Here is a 27,669-nt window from a genome sequence, read left to right as displayed (position 1 = left end):
CTTAATTATGCTACATCCTGTTTCGTCTGTAACATGCCCGGGCATGTTTCTTCTTTTTGGTTCTATAATATAAGTTCACATAGTAATAATTAAAAACATAAAATGGAACTGAAGATCAAGCATTTATGAATTTACGTAGTCAAAGAATATATGTATAGGCCCTACATAAATCCTATATTATACGGTGTTTCGGAATATGTAGAATGTACGATTTAAGAAAAGGCGATTTCTTTCGAAAAAGTGAAATGAAACTGTGGAATAAAATCGTTCCGTATCAACCCTCGTTTTTAAGAGAACCGACGTTATAAATATATGAAGTACACTTTATGAATTGAATAGAATAAAGTGTTCTTTATATTATTTTCTCGTGGATTTATAGTCATATCTTGCATTCGTAGAAATTTCACGCTTCTGATATTGGGAAATGATGTATCGATATATCGTTATCGAACCAATCGTTTGACAGTTATTAACCAGCTTCACAGCGAATTGCTGACGTTCTATTCAAAGATGGCGGTGATGAGTACGCCATGTTTTTTGTGATGTTCGCGCATTAGACAAATTTTTTGAGAATTGTAATCTGTATGAGCAAAATGGCTGATGATGATCCATGGTTATTAAAAGAAGACGGTTACTTAAACGTGGATACTGAGTGTAAAAGTATAATCTATCATGCTAATCTGAACGTGTTACTAATCACTACTGGCAGTGCGCAAGTATACGTAGTTGATGTCAATTCAGGAGTAATATTGCAAAAGAGTTCTCTGTCGGGTAAGCATTTTGTTACATCTTTGTTTAGCAAATAACAATCTCTTGTCGATATTGTATTCTTCCGTCGTATATTTCATCGAAGATTTCTTTGCTCTAATTTCAATCCTGCCTCATGGTCAAGGTCGTATACGTGTATAAAACGTCAGGCGTGATTAAACTTTTTCCGATTCAAGTGTTTTTACAATAAAATCAACAATTCTTTTTGTTAACAATGACTTCTTGTGGCCTGTTTTTATTCTCCGAGAATTTATCAAACTTCAACAGCTATTCAAATATTTGCTTAAAATTGCATTTATTATTGTTTTACAATCATATATTTTGCCACATGTCTGTGTAGAAATTCTTGTTTTCTGTTATCACAAGATAATAATCCATATAAGAAGTTTACTGGCCTTTTTACAATGAAAATGATTTCAATAAATTAGTTACTTTTAAGATTATGTTTCAACATATTATGTTGTTACATAGACGAATATATATTTCTCCTATGATTCTTTCTACAATAGTAAAACACACTTATTTTATGAAACAAGTATTTAATTCTAATTTATCGATGAACTGTAAGATTACAATGTAACGATAATTTTCATTCTTATAGGTAAATTACATGGAAAACTTCAAGGCACATATTTATCAAATGGTGTAGATAAGGTACTATATACAGATGGAAGAGGAATTGGAGTACGTAGTGATTACAATGGTGTACTCCTTTTGGACACTCTTTTACAAACAACTGTTTCACGAAGCGAGGATATTATAAAGATAGAATTATTGTTTTCCGAAGCTATTTTGTTATATCAGTGTCTACGATGTGTGGAACTACCAGGTGTAGATCATGTGCAAGAGGTAATTCAAGAATTAGCAAGTAAAACTTTTACTGTAGAGGCAAGCCAAAAGAAAGGAATTAAAGCCCAAAAAGTAAGTGTAGAACAAAATGTGAGATGTACTAAAGTTACAAGATGGTTAATTAATTTGTAATATCTCGATTAATTGTATTTGTAATAGTGGAATACGGTATGTCTCGAACTACCGCACGGTTCTTTGAAGCTTGTGTGTTCAGGATTAGTCATGGAATTGAAAAGATTGAACAGACATATCCCTGCATTGCCAATTGCTTCTGCCATCAATGAACGATTAAATGGTCTATTGCCACGCTTGGCATTAGAAGGCGGTCCTGTTGATAGAGCATTAATGTTTAGCGAAGCAGTGCGTAGAGATACCTTCTCAAAATGGCCACATATGAATCACAAGTATAAAATCTAAATAATTACTACCGCTACATATTAAGCGATAACATGGTGGATATATTGTATACGTGTAATTTTCTAGATGGGCTTTACCTGACCAAATGGCTCAGGTTGGTTTCTACCATCACCCAAATGCAACAGGCGATGACAGGGTAATGTGCTTCACGTGCAATGTCTGTTTAGTTTGTTGGGAACCAAAGGATGAACCTTGGTCAGAGCACGAACGTCATTCTCCTACATGTCCTTTCATTAAAGGGGAGTATACGCAAAATGTTCCTTTATCCGTTACCCTTGCTACAGCTCCTGCACGCGAGGCTGGTGACACAATAGATGTGATCAGCACTACAAATGTCAGTGGTCTTGCGGCTACAGCTTCCAATAGTGGTTTTATAAACGTATGGAACGTAACGAATCAATTGAAGGTAATTTTGTTTATATATTATAAGTTATATTATAGTTAATAAATGTATTATCATTTAAAATTGAAAATTCTTACAGAGGGAAGTTTCATTTTATGTGGCTCCAGTAGAACAAGAAATAAATAATAAAGAATCTATTCAATTTGGTTCTACGATAAATTTGACTTCATATTTAAGAATGCTTAATTCGGAAGCAGATTCTCTCTCTGATTATAAGCATCCAGCTTCGCATAAAGTGCAAATTACAGCGCTGTCTATAGTAGGCACTCCCAAATGTCAAAACAAAGAAGCAAAAACCCTCGCCTCTACGCTTTTACCTGGAGCGACATCAGACTCTAAAATCAGGCCATGTGTAGTGTGTGCTGTTACAGTGACGGTTAGTAATCCGTCACAATTAAGGACTTTAGAAAATGTGTGGGCTGCTTCAACAGATTTAGCTCCTTCTTCATCTCTTGTTCGTGCAATGAACAGTGTAAATAGTGCTGCAAGTGATACATTAGATATAATGAAGGTAGCAGGTGATAGGTATACACCATCAAGATCGCACTATTTAGTATTTTATGATTTTCATCATAAACTTGCAACGATGCAACCAATCAAAGAAGATAATACCAAGGATTCTAAAACTAAAAAGGCATTGTCTGGAATGGGAACTAGCGCCAGTTCAAACGGAGAACGTCAAGGGAATTTGTTTCAAGATTTCTTGCTCGGTAAATTTTTATATGAAGTTCCAGTGATAGAGGATGTAGATTCGGATATGGTAGTTGGACCACATTTTGGTATTTTTCCAACAACTGCTCTAACCGCATCATCTTCCAATGGAATTTATTCAAATACAATTGGTATTGCAGTACCCCCAACGTCAAGCTCGTTCGATGCAAATTTTAATCCAATCAGTGGCCCACAACAGTTTGCATCAACATCTGAATTGACAACAGCAAATAAAAAAAGTCTGGATATTATGAAAATAACAAAGACTGAACCAGTTGTTATACAAACTTTACCTATCGAAGCTCCTGATTATGTTAAAATTACATACATTGGACCATCTATAGATGGAAGACATTTGTATGTTGCCATGTGCCCTACAATAGATAACACGGATACTTTGAGTTCAAATAATAATCAGATGGATATCGACGAGGATAACGAGTTTTTCCCACAAAAAAGTTACATGTATTGGGACCATAACGATACGCAGTCTGGTAGATTAATAAACGGTGAAATACACGATGGTGCGAATAACGGTGGGAATGCCATATTGCTTGTGTACGCTCTGGACTTTTCAGGGCAAGTAGTAAAAGTTTGTCCTGAGCCCATAGTAAGGCAAGAACTGCCCGCAGATCAAGCGCCTACCGAGCATGTATTTTTGCCCCTTCAAGAAAAAAGCAAATGTGCATTATCCGAAGAAAACTCTACCAAGAGCCCTAACACCAATTCAAGCGCATCGGAACCCATTGGACAAATAGCTTTAGTATGCAGAGATGGCGTAATCAGAGTATTAAATTTGAGTTCATTAACAACTGTTACTGAAGCAAGAGTAGAAGGGAAAAAGTTTATCTCTGTAGCTTATTGTAATAGTACGTTATTTGTACATTACCAATATTTCTTTGAATTAACAAAACTTGTTTTCACAAAGTAATTTCTCCAGGTTTAGAGAGACTGTGTGCATGTACAAGCGATGGTGCACTTCACTTTTTTGTCACAACGGACGAGGTAGATTTTGTGGAGGATAAGGAGGATATCGAAGACGTTAACATGATGGCTACAGAAGAGATTGGCACTAAAAATACAATTCCTAGCACGTCAACGTCATTCGCTTATCAGTAAGACTAGAAATAGTACATCATACGGACCTCCATCGAGTTCACTCGATACAAGCTTTTCTTTATATTTTTTTCAGAGATCAATTGATCGCGCACAAATCAAACTTAACTCATTCGGATTTACGTATTCTGTACGAACTAACACGATTTGATCGACATTCTCCCGCATACGGTGCTACCGTTCCACCGTGTTGGAACGAAATGATGCAAGGTCAAAAACAACGTCGTCATCCACAGCATCTTCATCAATCGGAAGACCAACACCATACACGAATTTGGCGTTTACACAATGAATGGTATGAGTTTACTCCTTAAGGAATACGTACTTCATTTTATGTTTTATTCTTTTTGTTTCTCTTTATTTTAAAACACAGGATCACTTGGGACGAACATGTGTTTGAGTTAACTCTTCCTCGAAGCGCATCAGGAAATATTGGTCATGTGGACGTGAAGTTTAGTTTGCATTCTGTCTGTCAAGAATTGCCAATAATTCAAATTACCCTACTGAAGCAAAATGTACGAAGAATTGGTCATTACAAGTCTCCATTGACTCCAGTGGATGAAAGAATAGACTTTAACATAGGCAACGAGCAGAAAGGAAAGAATCCCGTAACAACGGAAGAATATAAGCGACAACATAACACGGAAATATTATGTGGACCGATCGAATTACATCGTTATATGGATTTATCGTATCGTTCTGGTTGCGTTACACTGACCAGCCCGAAGCTGTTTCGGTCCAAAGCAAGAACGCTTCTTGTTCACATCAAAGCTTTGATCGATCCAACGAAGGATGGCGTAAGTAGAAAGATTAAAACGCGTATCCATGGAAATATTTAAGTGTAGTGTGAATAAAAAGTGTTATGTATTGACATTTAGGTAACGACAAAATCGAAAACCAATTTGTCAACTAATAAACCCCCTACTTCAAAAAAATTACGAATAGTTGAAGCAGTGCGTCCGCTTGTTCCTGGTAGTACTGCCGAACGGTTTGCGGAAGGTCCAAACAATAAAAAATTAGATTGTTATATTGGTAAATATCATCGTATATGCGAATGTTTTGCAATAGACGAGCTGCAACTCGTGAAAATAATTTTCTACAATGTCTCTTATTCAAGGTTGCGATTGGATTCATGAAATATCAATTACTGTTAGAACGGTATATCCTACTAATATACCGAATGAAAGAGCACAGCGTTGTGCTATGTTGGAATCAAAAACTTGTTTCGACAATTTGTTGAGCGTCGCATGTTTGGAGACACCTGACAAGTAAGAGAAAATGATTCGCAATGATTAGAAAAATGATTACACGTATCTATTTATTTTGCCGAAGTGTATTACAGAGTATATGATCTTTTCTGTTGCAGATCTCCGATTGCACAATCACTTGCGCTAGATATTCTCATATGGATAGCCTCGATTAGATTAACAAGGCTACGCAGCAGTCAAAATAATATTAAAATAATATCATTTCAGATGAAGACAATTTGTTCTGTGCAATCACGGTTATCTAGTTTATTAAAGACTTGTCTTTTGCATGCCGGACGGAGTATAGCGCACAAATGTATAAAATTAGTTATACTTTGTAGCAAATATGTTAGCGACACAGTAACAGCCGGGTAAGTTGAAAGAACGCCGTTGTGGAATCGACCTTTTGGTAATATTTAATAATATTCTTTTCAGGGATTTTTATTATTCAGAGCGGCCACCGTTGAATTTTTTCGACGAGGCACTGGTTTCGGTTTTGGTTAAGTTGTTACCATCTATTATAGAGGTTCAATGGGCTGGCTCATTGCGATGGTTACAGCTATTAATTACTAGAATCTTACCGCGGGATAGCGAACACAGTATTGCTTTGCAGTGTGTCACCCTGATACAACAGATAGCTGCCGAAATATCAAATCGAGTTAATCCTTATCATTTGTTACTCGCAACGAGGTAAAATTGAAGATTTTAGTGTAATAAATTTAATTACGATCGTGACGCAATGTTGGTAAATGGAACAATAACATTTGTTTCTTTTTTTTTTTTTTTATAGGTTCGGGCTGTACAATACTCCGTTTGAGACGGAACTTTTCGACTTCGAATCGCCGATGCCCCCAAAATATAGTCCAACGCCTCCAACACCATCCCCGTACATGCCGTCTGTAACTAATGAACAGTCGGAGCCACCAATTGCTTCATCGAGTTTCGTGTATTCTCAGGATGCTATTGATTTGAGGGACCTACTTACATTGCCTACGCATCCAGCTACCGAATTGGTGGTGCCTAGCAAATTAAAGGCTTTATGTACTAACCATAGCATGAAAGGACTCCTCGAGGTAACGTACTGACATTATCAGAAAGCGTAATATTAAACATGCGCGTTTCATAAAAAAAAAATATGTACACGCGACACAGGTCGAACCGCTTCACTTTACCTGTCATGCTGCCTCTGACGGTACCAAGATGGAGAAAATTGACCCGTGCACAAGTGTAATTAATGTTGGAGCTCCTCTTTACGATAGCACGGCTACGAACAGTAATGGTGTACCTGACATCAAAACCATTCATCACACTTACGTAAGTATTGTAACAAACAATTCACAGTTTTCTCTTTTCTTTATATTAGTGCATCGAGGGTTTTTTCATCTCTTCTGTTTCTTCTTCGTTTCTTTGTTTTGTTAGATTTTTAATCTAAACGATTTCACAAAGCATGAAATTGTGTGAAAACAGAAAAATCATTACTTCTCTGAAAAATGACACATAGTAAGATACAACAGACAATCGAACAATTTCTGCTTTTCGATTACCAACAGTGAAAGTTGCAATATGTATCTATATATATTAAGGTGGCCCTTAGTTATAGATGGTCGACATTTTTTTGTTGCGAATTATGTTTTGTTTATTCTCTAAAATGATTTTCATTCATGAAAAAGTAATCTTTGTAAAATTTCAACTCGATCGAATAACGGAAAACCTGCTCCGTAGCTCTTGAAGTTTAATGTGTGCAACTATATAAGCATGATTCTGTCATTGATGTAAATGGTAAGAGCAAATATTGCCTACCTACAGCGTTAACTATTCTTTTTGTATCTATTCGTATGGAATTACTCGTTCGATTGTAACCATTTTTATAATTGTTTCTCCTAAAGCTGTCTGGTAGGGTCCCAGCCACGCGTATAAAAGTACTTCGAAATTATCTATGGCCGAAATTTGTTAATTTTACCCCCAGAAGAGTTCTAATGCATACAAAATTAATTTGCTGTAAAATATCAGCTTGATTTGATAATGGGAAAACGTTTTTCATACGTTTAAATATAAAATTTTCCTCCCGTTATCCGATCGAGCTAATATTTTAACTGAGTTATATGTTTATTTCGGAACCATTTTGGGAAGTTTCGCCAAAAGGAGGTTGAAGTCAAAAAATAAGAACCACCCTATACGTATATGTACATATATGTTCATTATATACATATATATATACGGTGTAAATGTTTTTTCGAATAGAAAAAGCATAATTCAGATAGAAATTATTGTACATTGTAGAACTTGGATGCTGGATCGCTAGGACCAGATGTTCAGGCTAAGTCGACACCTATATTAAGCGATTTACTCAGTCTGTGTAGAGGAGCATTAAAGAAGCCAGCTCCGCAACTGATATTCACACCTGATAATCAATCAGACTGTGATGAAACTAACGATATGTCTGTCAGCAATCAGACATGGCAACGCGATATTTTTAACTCATGCGTATTAAGTTCTATTGTAACGAAAGAAAAGTCGTCTATACAAAATCTCGGTACTACCGTAAACAAAGTCGAAGACAGCAATCTTAAGAAGGTAGACTACAAGAAAGAGAAGTTGCACTTTTTTCTTTTTGTTTCTCAGTTTGACGATTTCCTGTCGTTACTATGAATTTTTAATAGCTGATTAATATGCTGCTTATAATCGAGTTCATATAATTTCGTTAATGTTGTTGGACACATACATGCACGCACATGCACACACACGCACCAGCTGAATACAAAAAGTGCAAGTTGCATGATAGCCTTTGAGATTATTTTACATCATGTATTTATTGTCTATGTTATTACACCATCATTTTTTAATGTCGTATTTTGTAACATACAGATTTTATTCGTTAGTTCTACCGCACACACGCGTGAAAAAAAAATTTATCAAATTATTTACAGAATCGAGATTTTATTCCGTCGAATGATTTCAATTTTAATGCTCGATAATATATCTTACCGATACAGAATTGCCTTATACCTCTTACCGTCATTGTTTAAGCTTGCAAGCGTAACATTATTTCTCAACTTTGTTTCAGATATCGTCTTTGTTAATTTAGTTAAACGAAACGCGTAGATTTTGTTTCTATTTAGTGCTTTCGGTGTTGCACATACATAAATGTGATATACATTGCGAATCGTGCAATGTATTGTGTGAAATTTTTGGTAACGGTTTAGATAGGATCGGTATCAAGAATGGAAACTGAATTTACTCATATTTCTGTTTTCAGTACTGTTGGAACGTTTTGTTCCGAAGTGCTGTTCCATAGAACAAAACAATTCATTTTTTGTGCATTTTTCTATGTCTGTTTGAATTACTATTACCTATTTTATAATTAAGTAGAAGCGAAGTAGATATTTGATAGTTGTTAAAGCAAAAATCATTGATGGTTATAATAACCGTGATGTATATACGTTACAGCGGGATGATATCTCGTTTCCATGGGGAAGATTATTGTGTTGGCCACCTCAACAAGCGCTGGTGGTCGACCGAATGCATTCTGGTGCACGTCGTTTCGTCATCCTTGATTTTGGATCACCTGTGTTACTTACGGACTTGATGATTCCCTGTTGTGGTGATTTGGCATCGTTGTCCATTGATATATGGACGAAGAGCGAGGAAGTTGACGGGACACGTCTCATTGTCGCTGGTGATATAGAAAATAAGCCGTTAGTAGTGTGCGATCTTCAACCACCGCCTGTGTGTAGATATTTGAAGGTATAATATAATTATACGCATTCTTGTTGCAATTGTAGAGCGAATACATTTGATGCAAACCAAACTACCGCATTACTTTTAGATTACAACCATAGGTCGGTATGGAATGTCTCCAACCATGTGCAAAATTCCATTAGGAATGTTTTATGGGCACATGGTGGTTCTGCCTGGAGAGGATTACGCAGAATTGAATGATACTTCCCCAATTTTTGATATTTTTGATCCCAGTGTACAAGCTACAATCGATACGCAGTGTAATATTTTGTCGGCTCTCGCGGAAGATGTTCAGTGCAGGTATTTTTCATTTGCAGCACAATGTTATTTAAAATACAGGGTGTTTCATGAAACTGTATATCTTTATACACGTATATGAGCTATGTCCGAGTACAATTACGCGGCATTGTCAATATGTAATTGTTGTTTCAGGTTTAGTTTAGCCACCGAAAAATTAAAAAGCCTATTGGATCCACTGTTGTGTTCAGAAACTACTAATGTTATGCATATGCAGCATTATCTATGTTATAATAAAATACCCAATGAGAATAAAGAGCAACCGTCTGCAAAAATATTGGCGACTTATCAAGTAAGAGTGAAACTATCTGAGTATTGACATTGGCGAATAGACGTAAAGAAATAAATATTAATGCGAGGAATGTTTGAATGTTACAGGAATGCATAATGTTTCAACATCAATTGAATGTCGTGCGCAGCGTATGGAGACGTTTAGAGTCGTGGAAAGGATCACAGAACGTACCGACGATGCTTCTGTCAAATGCACCCAGCGATAAATTGCGAGTTCTTGGAGAAACTTTGCACGATATACTTTTATACACAGTGTACAAAATTGGCCCTGTGTTAAGTGTATGCTCTCTCTTTTTTTATTCTTGGTATTAAGATTTTCACGACGATCTTTAACACGCGTATTTCATTCTCTCTAGATCCCGATGTCGATATGCGACGTATTTACACCGACCGTTTGCGAACAATTTTTCCACTCGATTTGTGTTGTCACGCCAGCGCCGCGTTTACAATTGCACGCAGTTGCACTATTAGCGCGTATGGCTGGCCATCAACCATGGTGGGGTACATTCTTGTCTAATACCTTAGTTAATCTCTACTCGTCGTCGTCCACGCACATATTCCCTCAAGACAGGTACGCTTTTCAATTGTCAAGCGATTTTAATTATAGAATATCATTTTTACGGTATTTCTACAATTTATTTTCAGGGTATTTATTTTGCTAACATTTCTTGGACGTAAATCATTGATTGCCGGAGTTAATAGATCTTCGGTGATAGATGCGATGGTGCGCACGTTAGGTAAATTGTTGACACCACTATCGAATGCTCAAACTTCTGGTGCAAATCGTCTGGATATAACTCTTATTGGCTGGGTGTTACTTTTCTTGTCAGTGTGCTTAGACACTGTAGCCATTCCGCCTCCTTATTTAGAAGGAAATAACGAGAAAAGTAGAGAACAAGGTAGTTCGTATATCTTATATTAAACAAAAAAAAGGGATACTAATATTTCATACAAGTAAGGTATTATTAATATTAATATTATTACTTTTGAAAGGTCTGTTGTCTCGGTGGGAGTTCATTCAGGGAGAGTCCGCGATGCAAAGGAAGTATGGCAGTGCCAATCGGTCTTCAGCTTCTTGTAGTTATCGTAAAAAATTACAGAAACGTTTAATGCAACATAAACAACAACTTCAAGAGCTGGAGCAAGCAAAGAAAGCGTTTCATCCATCGTCACAGGTATAAACATCGTACTTCCGTTTATATTTGTATAACGATAGCGAAAGTAAAAGCTGAGAAATATTAACTTGCATTACAGGGTTGGGAAAATCTTTCGTCGTACAGTGCTACTCTGAGTAGTAAAATGGAAGCGACGATAAAATCGCAAGAACGTTTCTATAAGAAGACGATCAGGCAACATTCTGCCAAGTATTTCAAAGACATAAGTATTCAAAGAAATGACGCTCAACATACTTCACGCAATCCGCGTACGCAATCACAGGCAAATACAAGGTTTATAGCACAAATATAATATTTGTAATGTTTTCATAAAGTTTTACAATGTTTAGTAACACCTCTCGTGTTTTCTAAGTTCCAGTAAATCAGAAATAATGGACTTAGACGTTGAGTACATATCCAACTTGTCTCACCAACATGTTTTACCAGTAGCTCGTGGACTGATTGCACTCATTCTGTGCAATTCTGCTAACGTGGATATGTTCCTTCTAGCATGCAAGGTAAATACATTGTAACATATGCAAACACGTACGTGCGCGTAACTTTCTCTTGACCCTTGTTCTTTTCATCGTAAAGTGTAATATAAATTTTTTTTTTTACCATTTGTTATCGAAGTTACGATTTCTTGTCATAAAGTTTGTTTATCCTTTTCAATCGAGCGGCTCATTTATCAATGCTTAGCACATACCATATTACGATTAAAAAATTCTTAGCATATAGAAATATTTCAGAGTCGGACATCGCTGTCTGTTCATGCTTTTGAACTGTTAAATCGTGTGTCATATTATAGGTAGTCGCTAGGCTAGTGATATCTACACGTCCCGCAATTAGCTTGTGTGAACTTATGAGCGAAGAACAGCTCTTAAAGTTAGTCAGATTGGCAACAGGTACATCTGATGCTGCCTGGTCTTCGCACGCGGTTTCGAGTCTGTTGCAGGATTTATTAGAAGGTACAATAAATTTTTCATTCTGTATTATTGTTACAGAAATGGTCTGTTTTGGTACCTTGTTATCTTTACGTGTATTGTTGTTTCTTTCACAGGTGGAAAATTATTTCCAAAACCTTGTCCCACGCACGAAGGAAGTCCCACGGAGGAAAGTTTCGAGTCCCTTGTCACGGAGAAAAGTCGAACGGTGGAAGAGGACTCTGTTGGTGCTGCTGGAACAAGCAGTGCCACGGTTCCTTTAAATAACGAGGAAGAATTTGCGACTGGCGAGGTAGAAGAGGATGCTCAAGATAGTATAGTGGTGCCATCGGCGACCGCATCAACGCCAAAGTCTAATGGATTTCTGCCTTCTCTTTTGGAGTCTGACGATAGCGAACTGGATGATATGATAGACGATATTCTCGAACGTGGTAGAAATATGTTGAAGAAAAGTAATCCAGTGTCCAAGACCAGTTCCAGGTATGTTCTTGCACATTATATACAGAAGTTGCGGAATAATTTAATTTAATTGCACGAAACTGTGAATTATTTGTACATTTTTACAGTATTTCTTTGGCAATGGATGCAAGATTAGAATACGGACTGGAAATGGGAATAGAGATAAGTTTGAGATTGTTGTCTACCTTCGGCATGTACAATTTACCTCAAAGCATAAATGCCACAATACACGTGAGTTGACGATGTCCCTCTTTATTTTTTAAACAACGCATGTTTTGCAAAAAGGGTTTAATCGATACGATTTTCTTGCAAAAGGTCCCAACGGAATCTAATCGATACTGTCAGCAGTCGTCATCGAGAGGTGAATCTGGTTGGAGCGATAGAAGTCAAGATGTTTGGAATTTGACAGATACTATAGCTTCCAGTTTATTAATGTTAACTAGATGTTTTGATAAAATATTTACAGACTTGTATTTACAGGTAAATACCACTAATTTGACGAAAGAAATGGTATTTACACAATATCCTGTTAATTCGTGTCTGAAATGCTTTTTGCGATAGAACGTGGGAACGAATTTAGAACTTATTCTCCAGCTGTGGTTGACACTGAATTTTGATGCCTCTTTGGAACAGTCTAATTCTTCTAATCAGTTCGATCCATCGTTGACACCTGTTATTCCATTGAGCTCTACAGCTATTTCCAGTCTTATTTCCGCGTTGTCTTGGTAAACATGATATACTGAAGTTGAACATTTTTTAATCTATCCGTAAAATTTCTTTTTTGAAAAGTTTGAACCACCAATAGCAGAAAAACATTAATTTTTAGGCATCCAGGGGTTTCTTTGAGAGCTTGGTGTCTTGCTCTCCAATGTTTGACTCTTGCGAGTAATCAGCCATTACAGACAGATTCTGCAGAAGCTGCAAACAGCAGACAACCACTGGATGGTCTGTTGGGTGGTATGGCTGGCTGTATTGTAAAAGAACGCAATATGGGCCCTATGCTCCTACGTCTACTTTCTGGTAGCGGATTAAACGTCAATGCCATGGATAAACAATACATTATGGTATGTCTAAAAGTTCTATATAAATAGCCCTTCTATCCAACAAGTGACAAAATAATACTTGGATGTGTTTGACTTTTAGGCCGGGCCCACTGTTTGTCAAGCACTTCAAGATTTTTTAGTAAGATTAGAAACAAGATGCGATGTAATTACGCTTGGTAGTTCTTTAGGGAATACATTGAAAGAGTTGTTACTGTGGGTGGTGTATCAACTCGTACAGCCGGGTGGAGCTCTTTCTGCAAGAAGAGGGCCTTTAGACGCACAGTACAAACTGATAATGTCGTTGACGAATTTAAATTTTGTCAATACGGACTTGGGAACTGCAATGAGTGTAACGGAATGCGTGGGGGTGTTGGTTTTCACTTATGTCAGGGGTTCCGGAGGTAATTCCTATTTTTTTTTTTTTACAATACACCGAAGATTTACGCGATCGTGTAAACACTTGCAGCGAATTGCTTTTTCTGTAATACAGTTGGAGCACAATGTGGTGGTTCTGTTGATTTAGTGAATTCGTCCGGCGGATTCGGTGGTTTATTCGCCTGTGTGCTCGGCGGGGATACAAGACAAGGTCGTCCAGCTTCGTGGGACACTTTAGTCGTAGCTCTTATAAAATTAGTTTGCCGACTTATTCAAACTCCCCTGCCAAATGTACGTATTACCGTTGCCCCTCCCTCCCTCTTCCTAGCGTTGTTTATCGACAGATCACATTTTTATTTAATTTTATATTTCAATACTTTTTATTCATAGGCTTGTGCAGGTCGATCGGATAGCTCGATGCGAATCGATCTTTCCGAGACAAGTCTCGGATCAGCGAGCGATATTGGCGACACACAAATGAAAATAAATATTTCACAAACCGATGAAAGCAAAGTTGCAGAACAACAATCGTCCTCTCGCTTGCAACAATCTACACTTAACAAACCCAATATACGATGCGTTGCGGATACTGGTAAGTATCGACATGCAGAGTGTTTCTTTTAAATCTGTCATTAATTTCTTAATTTTCGTGGATTTTTCAGTTCTACAACACGAACCTACCATGATGCGACTATTAGGAGCCCTTGGGCATAGTACCGGCTCATCTTTGGCTATGCTTCTTGGCGAGAGCGCCGGAGCAGGAACAGCGACCGAACTCGGTGATCCAGCTTCGATTCCAGATGCCACGTTTCAGTTGTTGACCACACTTACCAAGAAAGCGAGTAATCGTACTTTGGTTCTCGATCCACTTTATCAGTACCTCTCTTCCTGTAAGAATCGCTGTTATCGACAAAGGCACAATTTCGGATAATAAAATTTAAATAAAATTTTGTATAATTTACAGCCTCCGGGCAAAGAGAATTGGATCGTCAATTGGGCGTCACGCAGTTGTCCGAGCCTCTTCTGTGGTATATTTTAAGGGTCCTGGACAACGAAGTCTCGTTAGCAATGTTCACAGAGATGGGCGGAGTGAGAGTTCTTTGCGAAAATTTAGTGAAATCGAGCATTAGTGGCGGTAATGGCGGCAGCCCTGCATCACCGGGTGTGATTGCATTGGTGATGGAACATCTATCGAACGCACCTAACGTGATGCCAGTGGCCTCCACAAGCAGCAAGAAATCCGTGAACACGCTGGAGACACAAGAAGATGGATTATTAAACTTTGCACCTTTGGGTACGATATCTTGGTTGAATCCCACAGCGCAACCAGCGGATGTTCTTATACAAAATGCTACGCCTCATAAAAGAGCGAGAACAGCTGCGTGGTTGTACCATTGTTATCCCGACGAGGCATGGGTCGATCTTACGATCACTTTACCGTGTGCTATACTGTTAAGAAAAGTCGAGTTGCAGCCGCACCTTACGTCTTTGGCCAGTAAGAGAACCGAATGTTTTGTTTACCAGCGATGGTATATTATTGTGGTATGCTACAGGTGTTAATGTACGTCGCGTTTTACAGCATGCCCGTCAGCCGTAGCGATCGAAGTTTCCAGGGAAAGTAACAGCCCTCTGACCCCTGTTTGTCCACCGATGCCAACGGCGGGATTAACATTTATATGCATTACGTTGTCCCAACCAGAGGTGGCGACTTCTGTGCTCGTGCGGTTATACAAACCGCGTGACTCGACGAACATAAGCTTAAGTCAGATCAAACTGTTAGGTACAACGGCGTTCGGTGAAATAAAAACGAGTCACGATACGATAGACGAAGAACAACTGACAAAGACAAGGTAATCTCGATTGATTTCTAAGGTATATAGACCGACGAGACGTTTGGGCGATGTTTGTCATAATATATTCACTGTCCTGATACGAATGTCCAAAAGACGATATTTTGTAATGTATCTGTCTAGCTTGGGTTGGTTGCGATTATTGCATCAGTGTCTGTCCGTGAGCACGTTGAACAGCAATCTCGCTGTCAAGGTGCTTAACTCTGCGGCTTCGGTCGAAGGACTGATCGAGGCATGCTGTAACCTTCTGTTGCTCCCAGCACCGTCTCTCTTTACTCCTAATCTGGAGAGGGTTCTATTACAACTAGGCTTACACTCTCGAGAGCTTGGACTTCGCCTCATTGGTCTTTTATTGAGCAACAGATCTACTCCTTTTTTCCAAGGTATCTCGCTTTTTTCTTTCGGGAAATGATTTCCATTTTCTTTCAGAAGATACGTTTCTCGATGGACGAATAACAAAAATCTGTCTTGCGAATAATTCCCTCAGGCGCTGTGACCACGCAAGAGACATCGACCGTTCAGTTGGTGGTTGAATTGCTTCAACAACTTTGTTCTATTCAGGATTCGTGCACAGAAGCCCGTATGATCGCGGTACTTTCGTGGCTTCAGGCGTCGGCTCTAAATGGAGTCTCTCGGCCCAGAAATGGCCCTAACGCCATCAGCCCGCCTGCTGTATACATTCATTGCGTGTCGTCCATTATATGGAAAGCTCATCAACAGCAAAATCTCAATTATGATTTGCAGGCTCTTTTGATGGACGAGCTTTTCAAGTAAGTGATTCTACACGTTTTCAAATCCTTTTTTCTTTTTGTCGCACATTTTAACGCAAAGTGTTATTAACTCGACAGCGTTCTGTATCAATGGACTCTGACTTTGGAAACGGGCTCGGCTTTGAAACAGGCGATCGACTCTGCTCTCTGCGCATTCTGTTACGTGAGACCGACTCTGTTCCCTCTGCTTCTTCAAAGAGTACAAATCTTGGTGCCTAATATGGCGACGGATCATTCTGCATCCATATCGGATGACCGCAAAGAAATGGAAGGGCAAACCGGCGACAGAGAGAGCGAAATCACTGGCGAGGAATGGTACTGTCGCTACGTCCTTTCCGAGTACAAACGATTGAATTTAACAGAGGGACAATTGCTCACCGTTGCCGCGGCTGCACGATCCCCGCCAGGTATTCAGCAGTTGATCGATTCTGGACTTCCTGCTCTGTTGATGGCATCGATTACTGGTAAGTTGTTGGATTATATACATTGGAGAAAGATCGCGCGGTATGTTGAAAAGCGAGACTTGTTTCGTAGATTTTTGTAATCTGGAGGAGTCGAGACGGCAACAGGAGCAAAGTAGAAGATCGACAGAGGACTATTGCCAAAGTAATTCCATGGGAGGTTCTAGCATGACGGATAGCGATAAAGCCGATGAAACTTATGTGAAAACGAATCACTCTGGTCGGTATTGTATAAAAAAAGATATACGGTTCCATTTAAGAAATTAGAGGCGAATAACCGTAATTGTTGATTAGGTGGTTTGTGTCTGACGGAGCCGGAAAGTATAGCGATGGTGTTGGAATTCTTGACGCTCGTGTGTTCAGAGGGCAGAATGCGAGATTGGCTTGGAAAAGAGGGATGTGGGTTTTGGTTACCTCTTCTTTCGCTTCTTAGTAGTCGACCTATGGACAATCCATCCGTGTCTTCGTCAAGGTAGAACGAAAATTAACTGCGTACTCTATACACGACACATTAAATGAACAGGATATTGAAAATATATTTACGCTTTACAGATGTTCCAAAACAAATATTTCGTACGCCTCGTTGGAAAGTGCTATGATCAAATTTTTATCCAGGTGTTGTTGGTGTCATCTCGAGAATCAAAAGTTGTTGGCCGAACTATTAACCGATGTAATTTCTCAACAACGAACAACTTCCAGTAAGCGTTCGATATTCTATTTTGTCAGAATCAACGTTGACATCTATTTCGTGTATCGATTTTACATTTTTTGTTTCGAACAGATGCCAGATACCTTCATGGAATTTCTGGTTTTACAAGACGGTTGATATTGCAATTGCTCTTGGAGGGTGAAAAAGTATTGGTATCCGTAACATCGGAAGCGCCTATGAAAGTTTCAAACACTGCGGCCAATTACAGTATGCCATCTATGCCTCCGCACCCGGCGCATCCGCTCGGTCATTATCATCAACTATTGTACATGTCCACGCAGTCGACCGTGGCGGATATATTACAACAAGTATCTGGTGAGCGGCTGTCTCTAATACACACTTATGCCCTCGTATTTACAGTCATGAGTAAAGCTAAACATACTCTAGAATTTTCAAAAATAATACTAATTTGTATTAAATAGTACAGTGTGTTTAGTTTTGCTTATCACTGTAAGAGTTTAATTCTTTAAGAAAATATTTACCCCTGCGTGTATTTCTTGAAAGGAACGTGGCTTCTTCTGCTACTGCCAAACACGTACAAGGGTAACGAAGCTGGATCGACCAATAATCGGTCCAGAGAATTCTGGGAGTCTGGCATGGCCTTTATAGTAGATACTCTTAGCGTAGCCGCGGGAAACACGGCGAAAGACAAAAGAGCCAAGGAGGCATCGAACAGGTCGCAAGCTCGCGGTCCTACCGTGAGAAAATCGCGATTAAATTCTGGTGAGTTGATGAACTATTCGCAACTATCGACTATTGCACTTGAAATTGTATAAGTGAAATTTGTATCTATAGATGGAACATCGAACACGAACAACAAACCATCGAGTAATAACGTGCAACAGAATGCTGGCAGTTCCACCAATCAGCAGTATTTGATACACTCGTCGCGACCGAACACTCCTTTACCGCCGCGATTGACTATTGCTCAGCTTCTAGCTATTGCCGAGGACAGTGGAATGTCGTTGTCAGAGCCTTGCTTGCACCTTATGTTACGTCAACGTAATAAAGATTCGAAAGGTACTTTCGCCCGATTAAAAAAATAAAGAGACACGACGCAACAGCAGCGTTAATAACTATTCGTTTTATATTCCAGAGGACCTATCGAAACAAAACGATATCGAATTACTAAATTATAGAAGCATAGAGAGCTCGTTGGGCGTGTTCAGCGCTGGCGGTGGTCTAGCGGTATTGGCGCGACATTTGCCGCTGGTTTATCCCGACTCGAGAAGGCCGCCGCCGGTCGCGGAGAAGTCTTCGTCGCTGGAACAGACGTACGAGGATTGGGTGAAACTGGAGGATAGCGACGACATGTACGAGATCGTGGAAGTAGGCGGAGCGAACTCGACCACGCAGACGTCGTCTCCGGTGCCCTATGTACCGCCACACTCTCTAGCAGCGTTCGGTCTGTTTCTTAGACTTCCCGGTTACGCGGAAGTGCTGTTGAGACACCGAAAACGAGCACAGTGTCTGTTGCGTCTCGCCCTGGGCGTATCCGACGACGGCGAAGGCGGAGACGTGTTAACGTCACCGTGGGCCGCCTCGTTACCAACATTACCGTTTCAAGTTTTGAGACAGGTGCTCGATGCAACGCCACCAACCACCGACGACGGTCTTCTTCTGCGTAAAACGATCATCGAGGTGGGCGCCATGCTTCTCTTACTGAACTGTCTGGCTATATTCACGCATCAAACTAGCCAGAACGAGAATTCGGAGCAAAAGGTGACCGGCAGTCAAGAGGAGGCTGGTCGGAGCGACGATAATTCGCATTTGTACTGGGCGAAGGGTACCGGGTTCGGAACCGGTTCCACTCAACAGTCATGGAACGTTGAACAGGCTCTGCTGCGACAGAGATCCGAGGAAGAGCACGTCACAGTATTATTGCAAGTCCTGGCGAGCTACATCGGACCTGGCGGGCAAAAGCAGAGGGAACTGCCGTCTCCCTTTCCCGATCTGCTGGCCCTCTCGTGTTTGCTCCCGGCATTGTCCTCGTATTTAAGAAATGACTCGGTGTTGGACATGGCTAGGCACATTCCTTTGTACCGTGCGGTGTTGCAACTGCTTCGAGCCATGGCGCGATCGAATCAGTTGGCACCGCTTTTGCTACCAAAGGGCAGCGGGAAGTCCAGTGAACCATCCGTCGTGTCGCTGCTGTCGAGTATGAGGGTCTGCGTCGACACGTACGTTCATAAGATAAATCGTACCAGGGGCAACAAGTCGAAGACTTTGTTCAAATATCCGGACGATACCGAGCAGGACGAGGGTCTGGCAACGTTGATACCCGATATTCAAGAAAGTGCTACCATCGTGCAAAACGCTACCGCTAGATTGTCGGGGATCGAAGAAGAATTGCCGGGACCTAGTCCCGCGGGCCCGGAATTACTTCTCCGTTCGGTCGAACAACGATATTTGGAGGTTATGAAGAATCTGCAGTTCGGTAAGACGATTTCGTAAATAAGATATTTCAAGGTTTTCGTCGCGTGTACGCCTTTATATGCATATAGTTTTTTAAACAACAAATTCCAGATACGTACGAAATGATTGCCGAGAATCCCGAAACTGGTGGATATAAATTTGCCGTTTCGTATTATTTCGAATCGAACATGAGGGCAGCCGGGGAAAGAAGTCATCCTACACGGGTCAAGCGATTGGCTCAAGAGGCCGTCACGCTTTCCACTGCTTTACCTTTGTCATATAGTAGTAGCGTTTTTGTTAGATGCGACGCGGACCGATTGGACGTAATGAAGGTATTCGATCCTGTGGCGTTTAACCGCTTGCCTTACAATTTGATTTTGAATTGTGCGCGCCAAAAGCGACACCTACGTTTCGCTCGGTAAACTTATCACGTCTCTGAGACGTCGTTGTAAGCTAAGGGGTTAAGTGTCAACTAGAATAAAGGAATGGAATCGTATATTATCGCAACGTTAAATATTTGTTGCTCAGGTGCTGATAACAGGCCCGGCAGAAACGCCGTACGCGAATGGATGTTTCGAGTTCGACGTGTACTTTCCACCGGATTATCCGAACAGTCCGATGTTCATTAACCTCGAAACCACGGGTCGTCATACCGTGCGATTCAACCCAAATCTGTACAACGATGGGAAGGTCTGTCTGAGTGTATTAAACACATGGAACGGTCGTCCCGAAGAGAAGTGGAATGCACACACTAGTAGTTTCCTTCAGGTAATTAAAGTTTAAAAGGTACGAGAGAGAGAGAGAGAGAGGGAGGATTAGATTTGTGGCGTTACGGCGAAACGTTAATTCCGATTGATCCGCGGTAACAGGTCTTAGTGTCGATACAGTCGTTGATCCTGGTATCAGAGCCGTATTTCAACGAACCTGGGTACGAACGATCACGAGGCACGACGAGCGGAGCTCAATCTAGTCAAGAGTACAACGCGAACATTTGTCAGGCTACCGCCAAGTGGGCAATGCTTGATCAAATTCGCAATCCCTGTCCTTGTTTCAAGGAGGTAACCGTATCAGAATAAGTAGTTAGTTCAGTAACGGACAAAATGTTTCAAGCGATTTCGAATTATTGATAGATTATCAAACTATAATATAGATAGTAAATAAATACCTTTTAAAATGAGCAAAGATACAGCTCTAAGATTTTTGTCTATCAATCAGGTAATTATTAGTTTTAGACTTTTGTCCGTTACTGTATATGCATAACTCTGAGCATCGAATAAGTTTTCTATTCGTTCGTAATTGTTGACTCGGCAGATTATACACACTCACTTTTGGATAAAAAGACACGAAATTGTTGCACAATTAGAGGGGTGGATAAGGGACATGGAAATGCACGGGTCGGATCGTCGATTCGGCCGCACACTTTCCCTGAATGCTTTAGCTTTAAGGGTAAGTAATGGTAACGCGTAATCGCGTATCTTTGTCAGAGTGAAAATTTACAATAGCCGTCGATATTTGTTCAGAGACACTATAGATTATTGAGGGAAGAGTTGAACAAACTGCCAACTCCCGAGGGTTTGGAGGACTTGGTGGAGCCACTCGCGTCACCAGGCTCGCCTATCGAATTATCCGGTACCCCTTGTACACCGAATTCGCCACCGACGTCGACGGCACCCGTGGCCGCCACACTTTCCACGCCGATCAGTAACTCTATCGTTTCCATGAACAACGCCAGTGCTAGCAATCACGTACACCACGATATCGACACGGACGTTGAAATGGAGAAAATGGTTTCGAAAGTGTGTGAATAACTACAGGATGTTAATAGACATTGTTGGACATTTTGAAAAGTCTATATTGTTTGTGTTATGACGGACAAATAACAGACTGACCGAAGGCGGAACGGAGCATCCTAGCATCTTGTCGAATTTCAGATGATTTACGGATAAAAAACGAGCAGAATGGAAGCTTATGGGTGGTAACATTTTGGTTGAACGAACGACGATATCGAACGACAAAATCGAGAGAGAGAGGAGGATCGAAAAGAACGTGGTAATATACGCGCGTGCACGCGTATACCGTGTATTTCTGTGTGCGTGCGTGCGTGCGTGCGTGCGTGTGTTGTGTGTGTTGCCCTGCCTGCGTGTATGCTGCGACGAAGACGTATAGAAGATAAAATAGGGGTGGTCGATACGATGCCGCATATATGCATGAAAGTAAAAGAGGGGAAACAGAGGGACTGAATTGGATGGAATAGGAGAACGTGAGAATCAGCCGATGATTAGAAAGCTAGTATGAATGTGACAAACTCATACGTGGTAGGTACTATCCGTGGCTATTGCTATGCTATATGTATGCTGCATTCTACTACTTCGTATTAATATAAGAAACAACTGTTATTCGATATTTATTATACGTGTTCCTCGTTTACGTAGCCGGTACCAATCTCCTCCCTACTCGCATTGCGACTGACTTTAAACGGCAACAAGTTGCCAGTGAACGAGGCGATTTCGAAGCAACGCGAAACTTGTACGGAGCATGAATTCGAACATTCTGAACGGCTACGATAATTATGTGAGCGAACGAAAACGACACTCTACCGATACAAGGTAGATCGACGCGAATCGGAACGAGTTTGCCGACATTCGATTTCGTTATCGATGTCGATCACTTTCTCATCCTTTGTTTCTCTTTCACCGCAGAATTATATATTCTTTTTCGTAAATCGTCTCAGCCGTTTAACTCACCGTCGCATTGCATCCGATTCGCAATTTAAAAAACTATGCAGAAAATTGCTCCATTGTACGTGGAGATGTAGTCAGCGCTCGATACGTACGCGAGCGGTATGACTTAATATTGTGTTGGTGGTATGAAATTATGGCCTGCACGGTATTTTTTACGAGAAATAATAGTAGGACGTGTTCGAGTCGAAAACGATCGGCCATTTTTCGATAGAAAATTTCGTTTCGCGGGAGAGCAAGACGCGTTTCACGAAACAGCCTTTTAAAACAGTAAAATTACGTCTTTCGTTCGAGCGACGACACGGTTTTGTTCTCTTGACAAGTTTTCTAATTTCTTTCTACCTTTTTTTTCCTTTTTTTTTTTTTTTCCTCTTCCTTGATAGACTCGACTAATGCTGGTCAAGAACGAATGCGAAAGGAAGGATTGCGCTCGGTACTCGATACTTTCTCGTAAAGGGATCGAACAAACACTGGACATTCGGATTATCCGAGACACCGATCCATTCGACAACACGACACTAACGCAAATCGTCTACGGCATTATCGATGACACAGCGACACTCTCGACCGTCACGGACGCGCTAAACTACGACGGATGGATTCCTGTCCGTATGTACAACTAGTATTGTCTTTTTCTTTGTCAGCGACTAATTGCGATTAGCTGTAATAAAATTGCTGGTTGAATCGCGCTCCGCCAGTATCAATGATCGTTCTTTCTGTAAATAATCGTCACACGAATAATTGTACCGCATTACAAGTAAATGTTTGTAATTCCGACGTAACTGGATAAAAATGATCCGATGTAACGTATACTATTGCATGGATTCCTAAGCAATGAACAAAGTGAAAACACGTAAGATGATGTACGTGGCAGGAGAACGTGTTAATAGTTATTTATAATAAACTAATATTACCACGCCATCACGGATAATCTATTTGTCAGTGTATTACACGGAAATAGAAATTTTGGTTTTCGGTAATCCCGATCCAATCCAACGTACCAGTAACACCAACGGTAAATAGATTCAATACAGATTCAGTCCGTTTCGATTAATATCTATTTCGTTACTTGGACATTTTTAACATTACGAAACATTTCTTTTCTTTTACCCATATCGAATATGTTGAACATTTTTGATGGACAAATTTATCTAATCGATTATTTTATTTTCTTTCAGCCGAAAACCCGACACGTTTGAATTTAGAAAACCAGTTTTCACGGGTTGGAAGCGACACGATTCACGTTTGCAAAAACACGTCACGTATGTTTTTCAAAATTTTTTTAAACGACAAGGCGTCGACAGAGAAACCATTAAAACTTTTACGCGCGTCCAATGTACATACTTACACGTGTCGTACGTATTACGTCATCCACATCGTTTCAATTATTTCTAGCAAAAAAAACTAAGTGGAAGATTTATTCGATCATTTTCTGCAAGATATACGCCGGTAATTTTGCACACTTTCTAGGTACGAATGCAGTGTGATTTATGGGGAACTCCGTTGGCTCGGAGTTGGAAAAATTGCGAGTTTTCCGGTCAATTCGCAAGCCAATTTGTCACGAGCAAACCTATATCCGGTCGTGCTAAAATGGAAGATGATTTGCCATCGTACGTTCGTACAGCTACCATATGTAGCTCTTGTTGCGAGATATTAAATTTTTTTTTAAAATTTAAGGATTTCGCTCGATTTAAACGCTTCGTTGGAAAGTTTCGTTATTATATGAAGATAGAGAGTGCGTCTGTACCTAAACGCTTATCGCGATTTCATTGTAATAGTCTGGTCGTTTGCGTCTATTACGAACACTCCTAATTGACGGCTTTGTATTCCGATTGTCATCTCGTAGTAAACGCTGGAGAGTCGCGTTCGCGTTATCGGGCTTTACTCCCGCGACGAGCACGTTCCATTTTCGTGACGATATAGCGCTTTGGCAAATGGCATCCCGTATAAGGGAAACAGGAGATCTTGTTGTACGAAAGCGCGAGTGCTTTCTCAAGCAAAACTTTCTGCTGGAAATTTACTAGATTATATTATGGTAGTTGTAAAATCGTCTCGAGTTGCTGGTTCGAATAACAACAATTACCATTGTCCAAGACTCGAATCGAGAATTTTAAATCGCGCTAGTCGATATATTTGTCCGCTAAGAAGGCGCTGAAGATGCTAGGTAATATATCCTGATCGATGATCGCGTCGAGAAAAATGAAAAAAGTTAAAGAGGGTGGGGTGTTGGGGGGTGGGGCGCGGTACGCGTGTGCACGATATGGTCTGATTTATAACGTTCCCCGACGTATCGCGGTGTGAAATTTCATCCGTAATACTACGCCGAACGAATACGGCACTTTCTATATTAAACGGTGGCACGTGCAGTGCTCCGTACTCGGTCGGTTGCAGCAGGTGTATGCGGCTTGCATCCACTCGAACGCGCGTGCAGTCGGGTAGTTTCGTAGAATGAAATCGTTGCGCCGCAAACCACGGCCATGCCCGAACGCGTAATCGTGCATTCGTAACGTTCTTCAAGCTGGAACTAATTTTCTTTTTCGAGACGTTATATCCCCGCTGTTTCTCGGTATCTCGGTCGGACGTTCGCGCTACGTTGGCCGTAACTTCCTTCCTGCGTGTGAAATTTAATTCGATCGTTGACGGGTCAAAAGCGCGGACGCGAGGAATACGAACGCGATCGCGACAAGTTCTCCGGGGTAAAATGTCGACGGTGACGGGGTGACGCGCACAATACAGGTCCGATGGAGTATGTATTTCGAAAGCCGTCGGATCGCGGAGTGATCGAGTAGTACGTATAAGCGATCCCGCGTCGCGACGGTGTCAGGTGCAGGTGCATCGTTGATTGTCCTTTGGCTCCACTCTATCATTGCTCCGTTCGATGACGGTTCGCCCGTTTAAATCGATGTTTCGTGTTTCCAATTAGACAACCACGCGAAACACTAACAGCGAGATAAAAGGCTTCGAATTCGACGAGCTTGACGATCTCTTAAAACACTCTCGATCGTTTGGTTAAAATGTTTTTCATCGTACCGGAACGTGTACTCTGTAGACATCTATTTTTTAAAATCAAATTTATCAGACAAATGTTGGCAGAACAAATTCCAACATACGATACACAGTGCAACGCGATAAATATTTGCTCGGTCAATTTTTATTCCCGTCTCCCTGTTTACAATAAATTGATCGAAAAAGTTTGGGTAAACCGAATATACGGTACGACTCAGTTCGTTCGTTTGTGAATTCCTCTGCGTCTCGTACGATGGTCAGTTTTATAAGTAGCTTTTTTCAAATTTTTCAACCATATAGAGAAAAGTAAATTTAATCGTACGTACATACATGTATATGTATACGATTATTACGAATGATTGTTCGATTTTATTATTTAAATTTAGTCGAAAGCGTGTCTCAAGGCAGATATAGAGACCCGGGTGACTTTTTAAAATGCCTAACGGGATGATCCTAACTAAACGATCGCGCGTCAGCTTAAATCGACGTTCCGTGCGATGTTTTTTATCTCAAATCGATCGTCGAATTACGCGGGAGTAGACGGGTAAAAGGGGGTAGCAAAAGGGGCCGCCGGGGAGACAAAAACGATGAACAAGGGACGAGAGACTGTTCTCTCTCGTCGAGAAACCAGCGATCGTAAGGGTCGATTCGTTTAAGACTGTTTTTGTTGAATTTTAATCGGTTCGGAACAGTAACGGTATAAAGGAAAATTCTAGGAAGGGAAAACTTGAATGGTTCGGGTTTGTTAATGTCCGATGGTAGTGAGGGTTTAAGGCTTGATCGCGAATCGGAGGATTTGTCGGATAGGAGGCGTGGAAACGGTCCTCGGCGTCAGTTGCGGTGGAAAAACAGGAGGGCGGAAACAACGAAGGCACCCTGTAATGGACTTTGCGGGTGTCGATGGGCTGCCGTTAATTGCAGCGCCTCGCCTAATTGCTCGTAACCTCGAGGCGCCTCCTGTTCACCACCGTGGGAATCTAGCCTTTTAAATTGAATGCTCTTCGTCGCCTTTTATCTGTCTCTCGAGTGCGGACATTCTCCGTGGTATTCGTTTATGTTGCACGCGTGCGTTCGACGGTAGATACGATATCAGAGGCGAAACGGACCGAACGTAAACTAAAATCAATTCCATTTTCCTGGCCCAATTCGATGCGAAAATTGTTGTGCCCTCTGCGTTGAGAAATGAAAAAAACACCCTCCTCTTTGCTTTGCAACGACCCTTCAAAATTTGATACTTTGAACGAAAAGTGTGTCTTTCGGTTTCAAACTGCAATAAAGACAGACAAGACGAGTAATGCCGTTTATTAGAGGGACGCGAGGGGTACGGTTCTGTCAATGTCACCGGCGACGCGACGCGGCGTTAAAGAACGCGCAGGAAAGGCAAAATAGTTGCTCATCGATCCAGATAGGTCGTAAAATTTAACGACGACGTCACGGCTGACAATTTCATTAAGATTCTCTGGCACCGTCCCTTTCCGTGGGTCTCGTTAACGCCATCGCTCGAAATTGCTAGTTGCACGGCACGAAGTGCGCGCCAAGTAATTGCATCGTCGCCAGCATTGCGACAGACGCTCCGGTCCACTCTTTGAGCATCTCGAAGTTAGATGGGTCGTTAGTTGGAAGTAGAGTAACCGGAAGTTAGCCGACACGACAAGACGGGACCGGCGAAACTTCGGGTAGACCAGAATCTTCTTTGTTCGAGTTCCTTGTACAGTCATCGTTTGCTCTATTTAACGCAACACCGGACCACGGTGACGCGTCTGAGGTGAACGCATCCGCAATCCTCGCGTTTATTCTTTTTCTCGCGGAGATAGATTCCATTTGGCTCTTCCGTTTAGCCGCGTTTCGAGACAGAAGTAAATGTTGCTTGAGGCTCGAACGTCGCTCGAGGGAAACTTTTCTATTTAG

At 40.8% G+C, this 27,669-nt stretch overlaps 1 protein-coding gene across 1 annotated transcript; it reads left to right on the top strand.

Annotated features, from left to right (window-relative positions):
- The first annotated feature begins 520 nt into the window (after positions 1 to 520).
- On the top strand, positions 521 to 22,187 carry LOC122399237 (baculoviral IAP repeat-containing protein 6). The gene is made up of 51 exons (XM_043399766.1): positions 521 to 771; positions 1,370 to 1,689; positions 1,777 to 2,021; positions 2,101 to 2,440; positions 2,517 to 4,017; positions 4,089 to 4,263; positions 4,341 to 4,559; positions 4,638 to 5,061; positions 5,143 to 5,296; positions 5,382 to 5,532; positions 5,631 to 5,882; positions 5,947 to 6,201; positions 6,302 to 6,584; positions 6,664 to 6,825; positions 7,792 to 8,085; positions 8,959 to 9,255; positions 9,338 to 9,549; positions 9,682 to 9,838; positions 9,925 to 10,116; positions 10,194 to 10,408; positions 10,483 to 10,736; positions 10,831 to 11,012; positions 11,092 to 11,285; positions 11,365 to 11,509; positions 11,800 to 11,959; positions 12,052 to 12,415; positions 12,502 to 12,625; positions 12,710 to 12,874; positions 12,956 to 13,119; positions 13,221 to 13,458; positions 13,538 to 13,838; positions 13,928 to 14,103; positions 14,203 to 14,404; positions 14,475 to 14,702; positions 14,777 to 15,307; positions 15,392 to 15,662; positions 15,786 to 16,045; positions 16,150 to 16,432; positions 16,511 to 16,896; positions 16,967 to 17,113; positions 17,188 to 17,365; positions 17,446 to 17,591; positions 17,675 to 17,917; positions 18,107 to 18,325; positions 18,398 to 18,622; positions 18,699 to 20,039; positions 20,129 to 20,349; positions 20,546 to 20,785; positions 20,887 to 21,075; positions 21,329 to 21,463; positions 21,538 to 22,187. Exons 1-51 carry the CDS (start codon positions 585 to 587, stop codon positions 21,823 to 21,825), a joined length of 14,235 nt encoding a protein of 4,744 aa, XP_043255701.1. The 5' UTR covers positions 521 to 584; the 3' UTR covers positions 21,826 to 22,187.
- The last annotated feature ends 5,482 nt before the right edge of the window (positions 22,188 to 27,669 follow it).

Source organism: Colletes gigas, unplaced genomic scaffold (assembly GCF_013123115.1).
Source record: "Colletes gigas isolate AHSC1104 unplaced genomic scaffold, ASM1312311v1 Colletes_gigas_Sc00012, whole genome shotgun sequence".
In the NCBI taxonomy this organism is placed as follows: Eukaryota; Metazoa; Arthropoda; class Insecta; order Hymenoptera; family Colletidae; genus Colletes; species Colletes gigas.
The sequence above is the reverse complement of the archived record's forward strand: the minus strand, read 5'-3'. Positions and strand labels throughout refer to the sequence as shown.

Bases quoted from the DNA above. Each gene is read 5' to 3' on its own strand.
- LOC122399237 (XM_043399766.1), top strand. From the start codon at position 585: ATGAGCAAAATGGCTGATGATGATCCATGGTTATTAAAAGAAGACGGT. The intron at 2,022-2,100 runs GTATAAAATCTA...GTAATTTTCTAG, and splicing joins TGGCCACATATGAATCACAA to ATGGGCTTTACCTGACCAAA. The intron at 10,409-10,482 runs GTACGCTTTTCA...ATTTATTTTCAG, and splicing joins CACATATTCCCTCAAGACAG to GGTATTTATTTTGCTAACAT.